This window comes from Cylas formicarius, unplaced genomic scaffold (genome assembly GCF_029955315.1).
Source record: "Cylas formicarius isolate icCylForm1 unplaced genomic scaffold, icCylForm1.1 PGA_scaffold_1__22_contigs__length_36826433, whole genome shotgun sequence".
Taxonomy (NCBI): Eukaryota; Metazoa; Arthropoda; class Insecta; order Coleoptera; family Brentidae; genus Cylas; species Cylas formicarius.
Window position 1 is genome coordinate 27,227,626 of NW_026844264.1, and position 14,474 is coordinate 27,242,099.

Sequence of the window (14,474 nt, forward strand, 5' to 3'; positions counted from 1 at the left end):
AACTGAAATACGCAATTTTTTGTAATGTAACCCATACCTTTACCATCTTTTTGAAAGTTTACATTTTGTTACTCTCTCGCATTAAGAAACGAGGTGTATTCCAATTCAGGTGTTTTTCTTTAAATCAGAGGCCGCTCAATCGTTTATACAAAGAGTGTAAAAATTATTATAATTCTTTCTAGTTTTGGTGCAACTTGGATTAATGAAATTTCATATTATTTAAAAATATCGTTTTAGAAGTTTTCTTCCCGTATTCTTTCTTTTTAAATAATTTGGCAATTGTGTGAAAGATTTTTTAACGGCTTTCGGCAACGGCGAGTCCTCTTCTCTGATTTCACCGACTTTGTAGCTATTAAGATTTCCCTACGGATATATTGTTAAGAAAGGTATATAGGGGTGCTGATTGCAAAAAATCAATGTCACTGCTCGAGTCGTTGCTACGTCTTCAAGCAAGCCTAGTGACATTTTGACACAATTTCGTCTCCGTGGCACAACCTGCCTCAAACAACTGCCGCACTTGCGATTGACATCCCCTCAATTCTAACCAGAAAACTTTCGTTAACGCTCCGGTGCTCAAACGTTTCCAATATTAATAATGGAATTTCCACCTACCTTTAATTTTAAGAGTAAAGTTCTGCGAACACCTTCGCGTCGGAACAGGAATTTATCAAAACCTCTCCATAAATAACGTAATCGTAAACGTAAACTACCAGAGACGTGCATTCAATCCCATTATGAAATATTTCCGTAGGAAACCCCAAGAGCCGAACAAACTCGAAAGTCACCTCTGAAATTAAAAAAGTTGGGAAAGTCGTGCATTAGATAAAAAAAACACACACACGCAGGGAGCGCGCGCAATGCTTGACAAACCTCACATTATCCACCCGATCTGTGAAGGGTCTTCGTCTTTATTTCTGTTCTATATGCATCACGACGCGCGCGGACGCCTTCCTTGTTATTGTCTGACGGCGCCGGGACGTGTGTAAGAGCATCGCCGTCGTATCCGATACAATTTAATTAGATGACTGCTTGATGACCCGAGTACGCTTCATCCAAGCGAAATTTAACAATAAATATTAAATTTGTGTACGAGGAATCCGCTAACCGAATTTTAATCGGCGACAGATGTGACTGTGAATATAACGCGAAATGTTGGCGTCAGTTACCGGAAAGGGTGTTTGCCTTTGTACGATTCTTTGGATTCTTGACACTAAAGGTGCGTAGCCATATCCAATAAACTCAGGTGAAACGAAAAATGAGCCAACTCCCTCTTCTCTTTTTTGCCAATTTGAAAATCGATCTTCTATCCAAGCAAACAAGTAGTTTATTGTTCTCAAGTTGTAACGAAGGCACAGTCGAAACGTACTCTCTTGTTTTTTTCCAATTCGATTTATAACAGGTCAATGATCTTATGTCGTAAAGAAACAAAAGGTATTTTAGTGTGAAAGACTTTTTCAGTCGCTTACTAATTTAATATAACCTTAAAATGCCAAAGATATTTTTCATTTTATTTCGATGCGTATGATTTAGGCTTTTGAGTACATCCTCATTTTGAATGCCGAATTGACCCTAACTTCGAAGTAGTATTTTCTCGCCACGGAGCAACAGGTGCTAAATCCATTCCACTAGCACAGGCGAAAAATTTAAATATTAGGAATTCTTCCTTCCTTCCTTCAAAATTAATAGTTACACTGGCATGTGAAGCTACTGTTTAAACCCAGACGTGTCCGAAAAACGTCCACCGCTGTAGTATGCCTAATTTTTTATTTATCATCATTTCATGTTCATGTTTACTTCGCTGTTAACATAATGAGCTATGCAACGCGACATTTTAATAAATGTCATCAATCATCAACTACTCAAGTCATTTCTATCTTAACGGTTAAAGGCATGTGCTTAATTTTTACACAAAAATGTTAAGAAATAGAAGTAGAACACGAATTCGAGGAAAATGTGTCACTTTTTTTAATGGACAACTACTGCTCAGAAACAAATGAACAAAATTTATGGTCTTGCCTCTCAGATTGTAGCTGTTTTGAAACAAGTTAATGCGGTTTCTAAAATTTTAAAATAGGATAATAATTAACAATACTACAGTGGTGGGCAGTTTTCGTGAGTGCATATCAATGTCTTCATTGGTTTTGGTTATTCATTGAATGCTAACCAAAAAGAAGTACAATTAAGTTAATTTCAAATAGTACAATTGAATGAACTAATCTGCCATGAAAATAAAACTGTAGGTGACTAATTTTTTTAGTGTCTTTTAACTACTATTAATTAATAAGACTTAAGCAGAATAAGATCGCATATAAATCCAATACGTACTTTTAACTCAAGCGAGTCAACGTAGCGACGATATACTTTTTAGCGTCCTAAATAACTCATAGAAATTTATGAAGATTGCCCCGTTTAATAGGAGCTATCCAACCTTGTAATGATGGGAACAAAATTTTGAAAAATAAGATCCCACATAAATAGAAACCGAGTTAAAAATAAGCGTCCCGTGTTAGGTGGGCATCTGAAGTAGCATAAATTATGTCCCAGCACGCTGCAAGCGTCGAGCTTATTGCACAAGACTGGTTTATTTATTTCGCCGTAATTCGTTGGTATAAAATTTTGTGTCTACTGGGCATTGTCGAATAAAATAGAATAGAGTTTTACATAATCCGATTACCAATCTTGGTCTATACGAAGAATTTAAGTAATGAACTATTGATCGGAGGAAGACATTAATACTTTTTGTCTCGTCTTTTTGCTGTACTTCAGCAGATTCAAATACTTTACTTTCCGGAGAGGTTTTCGATGTACAAAGAAAAAAGAAAATGAAAATTCTGTAGAATTATCATATTACTCACTTGAATAATCGACAGGAGATTCGTATATACGCCTGGAAATTCAAGTCAGTGCCATGCCAGGTTATATTTATGGCAGTTGGAAATTGAATACTTCTTTCAATGGTATTTAAGTGCCAAAAAGCCGTTATTTAGGATAAGTATTAGCTTGCGGTTTGTAAGGAATTAATTTGAAATTTTAAAGATTGATTTCCAGGTTAATTTAATATAGCTATTAATTTTATTGTATAAAATTATGGCACGCTACTTGTTTTTTACATTTACAGATTATACTCTGTTTTAGAATTTTAAGCAATTAACGGTTTCTTTGGTCATTTGCAGTCAAAAGAAAGGATGATTATTACATAATTATCTCGGTTCTCAAAATCTTTTGGTTAGTCTGGTTGGTAACAAAGAATTAAAAGGAGTCGACTGATGTCTCAAATTGGTGTAAAAAAGACTTTAAATAATGAAAGTAATACAAAAATGCGCAAACCAATATTTTTAGTTTATAGTTTCATAATTTGGGGGGGGGGGGGGAGGGTAATATAAATTGTCATATTAGGTCATATGTGTGCCTAATAATTTCAGGAATGGCACAGGATCTAGACAGAGCGCTCAAATTCCGAAAAAATTCATCAGAATAATTTCTTGTCCAAGGGGAATAAATAAATATTTATATTTAAATGTTTATGAATAATTGTATGCATTGTTTGGTATAGCAAAAACTGAATAGACGGCAGACTATTTAACTCTGGCGATCTCTTTATGACATTTATTTGAAAAAAGTGTTTTAAAAAAACGTATCTTTTATACTTTTTAACAACATAGTGATGCTGCACCAAATGAATTTTTTATGTTCTTAATTTTGTATTATATTTCATTTCATTAGCCTCAATGTTTAAAGTAATGTTCGTACTTAGTTTCAAAGATAGTTTACATTGATAAAAACTTGTAAATTTATGGAAAGTTCAACACGCCTTGGCCAAAACTAATCGTTTCAACGAACCCTCAATATAACTACAAAAACGACGTACGTCGGAGTATAAACTCGACCGCATAGCGATTAAACTTGGCAGCATTCCCTCTGAAGTTATGGCGTCGTTGCATAAATTATAAAACATAGTTGGGGTGTTAAATAAGTCATTATTTGCCATCTCTGCATGATGGTGAGGCACATTAATCGAATTAGCGTCGCGCCTTTCCTAATATATTTATGCAAATTAGCGCATAAATTAAGTTTTACGACTTGCAAAGTAAAAACGACACTTAATTGGACTAAGGTTGCATATTTTAACACCCCCGGGGCGTGATGATGTTTTCGAAATTTGCGGGGGTGCAAGTGGGAGTAAATAAACGTTTGGTATACAGATTCTTTTAGCCCCTCACATTTGGCTTCAGAAAAATTTTTTAAACTGATTCATGAGACATTCAAAATACCAGGAGATTTGAACCTCCCTTAGACTTTACACAGTACTATCAGGTATCTAGTGACTGCAACTTGTCGACAAGAAGAACACAAACATTCGCAGACATATAAAATACAATTTAGTTTTTGTACAGTAAAATAGGTCATTATTTGTTTTTGCAAATATTATGTATCAAATAAATTCTTGATTTTCTACATGATCCGCTTCTTCATACTAGAGCATAGTCATTATAATACTATAATTAGTTTTCACCAAATTTTCTAAATAAATTAATCTAAAAAAAATAAATTAATCAATTTAAAAATTTTCTGCGTTGGAATCATTTCTAAATGAAAATATTAAGGTTTCTAATAAGTATAAAACATTTAACTAAACATCTTTATAAGATAAGTTAACTAACGAATATAACAAAAAGAAATATCTGAAATTGTTTAATAATTACATGTATTTTATAATTAATTATTATGCGTATGTGATGTCCAATTTACTTATAGCCCTCTTCGAGGAATATCCGAATACGATATTTAGCAATTCAGGGAGTCCCAATAAAAATATCCACGCTATTTAGTTTTCAGAACGACGCGATGGCGACTTATCGCGCAACAGGAATAAATAAAAATAAATAAATATGAATTTCATTGTATTTTTAAAATCATTTCGATCAATTGACCGGTCAATTGACACAAACAAAAATTTACGCTAGGTTGTACATAAGTTATACATGAGTTCTATGTTGAATGAGGAATGAGAGATTGTATTATGTAATTATCGAAGTATAATTTCGAATAAGGCTGATATCAGCAAAGGGTCAATTTTTACGCTAATATACGCACAATCTAAATGGAAAATCTTAATCAGTGTTTGCCAGCAAGAATTTCTTCGGTTTGTAAGCACTCAATCGAAAACCCTTTTAAAAGGGATAAACAAATAGTTAATCCCCTCAAAAGCAAGTATAACAACGGAATTCATTTATTTGGAAACGGATTGTTGATTTAATGTTGCGTGCTAAAAATACATTTAGGACCCGAGTAATGTTTTGTCTTGTAAGGGGAACATCTGGAATAACAGATATTTATCTCCAAGAGTGTACTTGCAATAAACCAATTTATTGCCTCAGATATACGAACTTGAATCCTGCAAATGAGTTATTACCTATAGCGTGGTGCAAATGAACGATAGAACAATTAATTCGTTATTTTGGTAAATCGGCGATTCTAAGGAAAATTGTAGAAACCCCCCTTTTTACATTATTCAAAAAATAATATTTAAGATATTTATAGATAGCATCTTTACTCTTAAGCTTATTTAAATTTATTACCTATTATATTGCCAGAGAGTTTTTTTTTGTGTTACTAACTGTGCTTCAGTAATTTTATTTTTTTTAAGAGGCCAATCATTTAACAACCGCTGTTCCGAAAAAAGTAAAACTATAAGGGCAATACCTTCAATAATATGTCTTTAGATGTTGAAAAACAGCAAACGTCATAAGGAATTATTTGAAAATGTAAAAGAAAAGAACAATTAAAGATACATAATATAATGTAAAAACTTTTTCTTGGCCTTAGGTTTAGGAACACTTTCCTCTCCTTAGAATTAGAATTTTCTTAGTCTCCACCTCTCACTTTTGAGAATTCCTTTTATTACAACGCAATTAATTACAATGAAGGTAATTACTAGATATTATAAAAATTACTATTCAGTTATTTTTACCTTTCGCAAAACAATATCGTTGGTGGGCAAATCGGTCCGCCAACAGCCTAAAGTTGTTTTCCTTCCCAAAATTAATATGGCAAGGCTATTTTTCTTCCCGAACTTATATCCGTCAATTCATTAGAGGAACTTTTCCAATAACTAACCCGGAATGTTTTCCGCAAAAAGGTCTGTTAATAAATTAGCTGAGCCACCTTTCAGAAGGGTCGTTGTGGGTTCAACGTGGGATGAGAAACAAACTTTTTCCGACTATAGTTTAGACTTAATTATATCCTCTACGATCTGGAGAAAACAACGCGATTTGATAGAGAGTTGGCAGACCTATCGTTAGGCGAGTTTACCATTAAATGTAATGAAACTTACGGTTCTGCTTTTTGTCAAAAAGGGCCCATCCAAATAATCACGGATTCTTACTATTTAAGCTCAGGTAATAATGGCAATATCACAACTTAAGCTTGAACTAAAAATACTTACAGAAAGTTAACATGGCCAATGGTATAAGCGAACAAAGCCAAATGATTAGGATATCAAGTTCACTTTTTAAAATCAAAATTTTATCGAAATTATTGTTAGTGTACACTTCTTGGGGCTGCTGTATTGATGTCGGAATTCCCTATCAGCGATATACCACAGGCTAATATTCGAGCAGCCCATATTTTTAAAAAATTGACTACAGTTTTGTTATATATATATATATATATATATATATATATATATATATATATATATATATATATATATATATATATATATATATATATATATATATATATATATATATATATATATATATATATATGTTCTAAATATTGAATAAAATAAGGGCCCTGCTTGTTTACTTTAAAAACACATTTTTTATTTTCTCCAATAATGAGTATTTTTTCTATTAAATAACACCGCAAACATTGTACATATTGATTCATGGGTGCAAATTATATTTTGAAATATGTTTTATGAAAACTGCCTGTGCATTATATTGCAAAATTCGAGTTTTATATTAAAATATGCATTTTGTGGTGGGGTGAATTTAAATGGTTTATAAGTGTTAATTTTTAAACATGTTTGAGTGTGGTTCATCTAACGTCTACATCTGAAGCGGTAAGGCGGTTGGAGATCACCGGAGTATTTTCAAAATGTAGAACAATATCCAGCTGCATATTTTCATCAAAAGCGTTCGGCTCCTACTTTTTTTCACTAAAGCACTGTCATTTGTTCGAAACTGCTGCTACATTTTGCCAATTTTTTTTTTCCTGGCAAACGCCTATGGGGAAATTCGGCTCTATTTTGTCCTAGAGCAAAATCCGAACTTTTGTTATTGGCGATATAACATTCTAATGGGTCAACTTTTTCCTCTGTCGTATACATTATACAAAATAGACACAACAAAAATGCAACTTAACAAAATAAATAGAAAATAGTGGACCTCCGAACAAATACGCTAAAAAAATAATACATTGATGTCTGTCAAAAGAGAACTACTATTGTTTTCAAAGCACCTGTACCTTCCAAGGGCCTTATTTAGAAGATTTACTTAATATTGGAAAATAATTAAGCCAAAATGGTAAGTCTGAGAGGCACAAACTATGTTATATAATTGAAATTGCAAATATTATACAGGGTGTCTCATTTAAGAAAATTAAGAATAGTATAATTTTGTCGAACCGTTGCAACACCGCGTATTTTAATAAAATATAAATAAATAAGTTTATAAGTTAATAAGCAACCCAGCAATGATGGTTTAAACATAACCCGAATTCTGAAGATGATCGCTAATAAGTTCGAAACGGTGCATCACAGACCCATACTTATTTATATATATATATATATATATATATATATATATATATATATATATATATATATATATATATATATATATATATATATATATATATATATATATATATATATATATATATATATATATATATCGTTGAATTAATCTTTGAAAGGACTATCCAAAAATGCAATAAAATATAGGATGTTCAATTTAAAAAACTTTGTTTTTACCACTCTGTATATAAAAGAGTGACTATTGGGTAAATAAAAAAAATAAAGGTCATTTTAACAGAAACCAATTAGGTTTTTTATTTATAACTCTTAAACGGGCCACCCCGTACACTTCGCACTACAGGCTACTTTTAAAAAAACGACTACAGAGTCGGAAAGTCTAAAAACAGCCAAATCGATTTGACAACTTCACGTTTTTTAAAGTAGCATCATCGGGAGCTTGATTTTTTTTATATTTTAAATTTAAATAAAAGATAATAAAATCAATAACCAAACAATAAAAAATATAAATGGTGAACTGTGGAAATACCTGACCATCCAACATTGACCCTTTGGTTCAGGGGTAGCTTGTCTGCCGCGCCCTGCATATAGTGATCCCTTTAAACGAAATACAAACATGCCTGTAATACGTGCGCTCCCTTTTTAATTTACGAAAGGTGTTTCATGTCGACGACACTTTTTGTGGAACGACACACCCCGACGTGACTAATTAAAAATACACATTACATCCCTTGTTTGACAATGTTATCGTTAAGCTGGAAATACTTTCCTGTGCCGTGCCCAAATCAAGTTGAAACGAAACTATTTCATGTCCGTTTTATTCGAACTAAAGTAAATTGAGTCCAACGAACCGAATTTAAATTCAGAGAGGTCATTGTAAATGTAGATGTTTAAATAGTTTCGTTGACATAAATCACAACAGTATATCCGTGGATTGCCTAAGGATTATGACATGACCCAGGTTGCACTCTGATGATGGTCAATGTCTATCCATATTTTCTGAGAAAACAATATAAATTAACAATTAAAATTTTGTAAACCCGAATATTTATGACGAAAATGAGATCCCATGTGAAAAAAACATACTTTTGGCATTTTTTCAACAAACTGTATAATCAAATGAAAAAAAAAAGTCAAGTTATCGTAAAATCCCTACATATCTCAATAGAGATAGCCACAACATTTTGTGAATGTTGAGAAAAACGCACTAACGAGTCAAGATTTTTACTTAATTTATAAAAATAAATTCATATTATTATTATTAAGATTTATTTTAATAAAATACAAATACAATGTTATAAGACAAGTCTAGCCTGGACAGCATTTTTTTTTAAATTATTAGAACGAAAAAAAAAACATGGAAAAAGAAAAGAAAAAACATTCATAATTATAGATTTTGTCCCTAGTAAATAAATAATAATTCTTAGATTAAGTTACTAATTTTAACCAAGTAAATATAGATACAAGAACTAGAAAAGAATCATTAGCAAATAATGGATAAACTTTAGACTCATTGCAATCATCCCTATCTTTGGTAAAGTGATCGAGAAAGCCTTAAAAACTCGCCTTTCACGAGTTTTTGAAAACCACAAACTTCTGAACGACTCTCAGTTCGGGTTTCGTGAAAACAAATCCACAACCCATGCGCGCATAGACTTTGTGAGCAGGGTGGTCCGGGGGTATGATGATGGTGAAATTTCGAAGGCCTTGTATGATCTTACAAAGGCCTTTGGTTTCAGTACGTTGAGAGTGGCGGCGTGTCAAGTGATAACTTTCTCCTAATAGTCTCCGGCGTTCCTCAGGGCTCGGTACTGGGGCCGCTGCTCTTCATCATCAACATAAATGATTTGCCGCTGTCCATACCCAATGCCTGACCCTGTTCGAGGATGACACTGCCGTTCTCTCAGAAAACGTTGATGAGACTGTGAGGATCCTTCAGCAGTGGTTCTCTGCAAACAACCTAATTCTTAACCAACAAAAAACTCAAGAACTTACGTTCTCTTGTAGCAAAGTAGATTTTCTTCATCAAGACAGAACTCTGTCATGGACGGGCCAGATCGACGAAGTCTGCGCCACACTGTCCCAGCGTTTGTTCTTGTTAAGACATCTCAGCCACTGTCTAACAAGATTGGCCCTAAGAACGGCCTACTTCGGTCTGCTGCACAGTGTGTTGTGGGATGGGGTAAAATACTCGGAAAAAGCCTTTCGCCCTCTACCTGAATCTACAGATCTGTTTTATACATTCATGATAATGCTGATTCTTATCGCACACTAACTAGTAAACATGAGTATAACACCAGGCAAGGTGACTCGATCGCCCTACCGTACTCCAAACTGACGTCCTCGCAAACTAATAAAATAAATGTTAAATTATACAATGTTCTCCCGAGCAGCCTTAAAAATCTACCAACCAGACAATTTAAGCAGAAAATGAAAATTTTCTTTATAGAGAATCCTATTTATGGTACCGATGAATATTTTGAGCTGCTTAAGCATACGAGTATTTAGTAATTTGTGATTTTGTTATCTATATGTTTACTTTATGTATTATTTACATGTTATCTATTATTGTTTATTATTGTTTATTTTAAATATTTTTCCACTGCGATAACCATTGTAATTGCCATACTCTTGACGTACCATTTGTTGTTCTTGTGACTTATCTGAATGGTTAATAAAGTTCTATTCTATTCTATTCTATTATTATTATTATTGTTATTTAAAAAAAAACTGTTACTTTTAAACAAAATGTGACAAAAATGTTATCGATTACTACACTTCATGCAGACAGTGAAGACGTAAAGCAATATAAATATAGCTAACCAAATACGGCTGCTATTTTTATGGCACACACTAATTGAGAATATTTTTCTAGAAAACGAAATAAAGGTAACAATATAGCAGAGCATCTTCAGAAAATAACATTTGTATTCCGTCTTCGGTTCGAATTAAAGCCTAATTCGTCGTGGCTAATGCACTTTTCCGTTTGGAAATAATTCCATTCACGGTTATGCCGAAAGAAAATCGCAAGATACAACAAGCGCATAATTTAATTATATTTTCCGCTCTGCTCGAAGATTACTACGTTCGGAATATAAAGGAAAACAAATTTCGGGCTCCGTATTAAAGTAGTTTTTATATTTTCAAAAGTAATTGGATTCCGTTTGTCCGAAATATTAAAAGTAATGCACGTTAACGCGAAATAATCGCAACTCCATTTTCCCGAGCACCGCTCGAAATTCTTTAACTCGTTCGGAGTGTATAATTTTATGAAAATAGTTTTCTGTGATTTTTAGTCAAACGGGAAATTAGATTTCCCGCGTTCGCCTTAAAAACGGCAAGGAAAACGCGGGCGAAATGTGCATCGAAATGAGTTTTTCTGTTTCCATAATCGATACACAAATTACTCTTTCATGTTTTCATTTTTCGCGACGACGCGACGTAGAGCGTAGTTAGTTTTTTTTTCCTCGCAAACGCGTAGGTCTCGGCAAGTTAATTGGATGTCTGAAAAAGGCGCTGACATTTTGTTAGGAAATTGCGCGTAGTCAAAACACAACAATGTTTTTTGTGTTCTAATACTGCGGCCAATTCCTGAAATATTTTATAAAAAAATGAATCGATTTTTTTATTATAAATATCTGAAGTTTAAACCTATGACATTCGTTATTTGATGTGTATTTGCCTAATTTAATCCTAAACTGACTTACACATTCATTTATGTATATTTATTTCGGTACTCAAAAAAATGTACAATCATTAAAATTTGCAGAGCACGCATAATTATTATATTACTATTATTAGAGAACAAGTAGAAAGAAAATTTATTAAACTAGTTAACCAAACCGGAAACGGAAAACAACAGGAAATCAAAGTGTAATAACAAATCAATATGAATATGAATATCATAGATTATCATAGAAAAACATCGATCGCTAATTTTCTAGGTGAATTAAGACTTATATGTCTATGTGACTAGAGCTGTAATTATAGTTTTTTCCTGCGTATTAAAAAAGTAACAATAAAATATATTTGAGTTTCTTGCTATTTAATAGAGAATTGTTTGTGAAGAAAAAATAGAGCGTATGAATCCGATCCTCTGGGGCTAAATTTTATTAATTGAAATAGTTTTAATAACAAAATAAATAAGAACTAAAAGTTCAGATTTTCACGAAATTACATATTATGACATGACAATTGTTTCGACAACACCGTGTCTTTATCACATTTGATAAAGAAACAATTGTCATGTCATAATACATAATTTCGTGAAAATCTGAACATTTAGTTCTTATTTATTTTGATAAATAGATTTTCATCAAGTAAAAGCCACCTCAGTTCAAGTTTTAATAACCTCATGTACTTTAACATCATCAGCAAAGCATGTACACTTAGAGCATTGGAAACAGTGCTTTATAGCTTACACCATAAGCGAAACGCATAGGAGACCAAGGTGAGATGCTTGGGGGATACTATATAGGGTAATGGGATTGGCCGGTCAAATTTTTTCGTGTCAATTTATTTTTTTATATTCATTTATATTGTTCTGAGAACTAAATGGAGGCGATATTTTTATTGGGATTCCCCGATCGCTAAGTATCACATTCGGGTATTCTTTGAATGGGGTTATAGGTACATTGACAACACAAACGCATAATAAGTTATTGTAAAATACCTATTATTGTTACACAATTATAGATAATAATCCACAATTGCAAGATTTTAGTTAAAACATTTTGATCGAATTTGACTAGTCAATTAAGAAGTGGTCAATTGACTGTCCATTGACCGTGTCCCAACACTTGGAATACAGGCTATAATTTTGGAGGGTATGATTTAAAAGTTCAGAAATTTTTAGTGTGCAATTTCGAAAATATTTCCAGATTTGAATATTGTATGACATGGATGGAGGTTGCTTTTTTCTAAGAATTTTTTTGGATAATATTTCTCTATTTTGATATGACTTAGTCCAAGTGTTAATAAGAAAATTTAATAGTGGAATAATCAAAATTAGTTTTAAATTAGATTTAGATTTTATATTGGTTATCTTACATACATATTATATTTTACATGTTAATAGAAACTGAATAATCTAAATTTTCAATGTATATTCTTAAAAATCTATTTTTTGTATCAATTAGCATTTAACTTATGAGGGAATTTGAGAACAACGCACGAGAATAATAATTCCGATGTCTTTCATTGCCAATTCTATGAAACAAAGCTTACCATGACCCTGCGTGCATCAATCAAAAGCACAGAAAAAAATTTTTTATGCCGTAGTCCAGTTTAAGAAAAAAATTTTCGAAATTTTGAAAAGAAAATAATAGATGCTTGTATCTTGAGGTTAAGAAATAGCAACCCAATTAAAATGAAGATGTGGAATATTTTCATTATTAGAACAAAAATCTACTAAAAAAAATATAGAAACAGTTTTAAAAAGAGGACGACTACTTCAATTTTTTTTATTCAAACTTTCAGCTCCCAAAAATTGCACTGTACGTACTGTACTGTTCTATAGAAATCATAAAATCACATCATACTTTATGTCGCTTTAAAAAAGTCATTATGATCATTTGCTTATCATTTACGAACAGCGTTTGTGCAACTAGAGAAATTGGCGTAGCAATATCAATTAAATTCCATATGTTCGGTGCATTTTAAGGAGTGTTCGTGTTCTACCATTGTTATCCACCTAATGGATTATCTAATTATCTCCGAAAGTGCTAACATTACGCCTCTAATGCGTGACAATGTCCGTAGGGAAAGGGAGTCCTTGCTTTATTATTGCCCTTTTATTCGCTCACCTCTTCGGTAAAATTAATATTGCGTCGCTTCCGTACATTAGCTGCGGATTATTCGCACTATCATATAGTGAAACCATGCACTTTAAATAATGGGGTTGATAATATGAACCATATAGTTTCGGCCTTTAACAAATGAACGGCGGCAAATTTTCAGTTAATATAGTTTTGGTTACTGGATATTCTCCAGTGCCAGCAACCAGTCCTATCCAAATATAAATACAATTCTATTCTATCCAGAAAACGAAGTGACTCATCCATTCTCCATGCGTAATTGATGTACGTCAAAACAAGAGTTATTTCGACGCTTACACATTTATAAAGACAACAATCAAAACAATTCCTATTATTCTGTCGCGTCTTGTCTGTAAAAATAAACTAACCGGAATTATTTTGAAGACACGAGCTCGCATACTGCCAAACCATATGGTTCGGGCTTGGCTTATGTGGGATGTGCCGAAGAAGCCCTAAAACTCACAAGTAAACAGTGCCAGGTGTTAGAGTATTGGATATTTTTAGGACTGTCGCCTGGAGGAATTAAAAGAATGAATTATTTTAAGTTAGATGTAGTATAATCCAGAATTGTCTCAAAGTAAAAAATAATAACAACTGCTAGAAAAGTTTTCGTTTAAAAATATTGGAAAACAGTATTATAAATAATTATTGAAAATGTCATAAGAAAACACAGCTTTACTGTTTTGCAAAATGATATCTGTTTCGAAAATTGAGTTATACTTAGACTCCTTGAAGTTTCAATATTTTTTTTTACTTCTTTTTAACCTAAACCTCATAGTGAGGACTCATTTTCATTAATATGATCCACCTACTCATCAAATGACACGATGTTCAGTTTTCCTAATGATGTTAAAAAGAATTAAACTTAGCTAAAAAATAAATTGAAATTAAAATAA

General features: G+C 32.4%; 1 protein-coding gene across 1 annotated transcript in view; it reads left to right on the forward strand.

Annotated features, from left to right (window-relative positions):
* Positions 1 to 935: 935 nt before the first annotated feature.
* Positions 936 to 14,474, forward strand: part of LOC132697148 (uncharacterized) — a 43,372-nt gene continuing 29,833 nt past the window's right edge. The window contains exon 1 of the mRNA XM_060662439.1: positions 936 to 1,216. Coding sequence (XP_060518422.1) covers positions 1,150 to 1,216 — 67 coding nt within the window. The 5' untranslated portion in view covers positions 936 to 1,149. The remainder of the gene's footprint in view (positions 1,217 to 14,474) is intronic.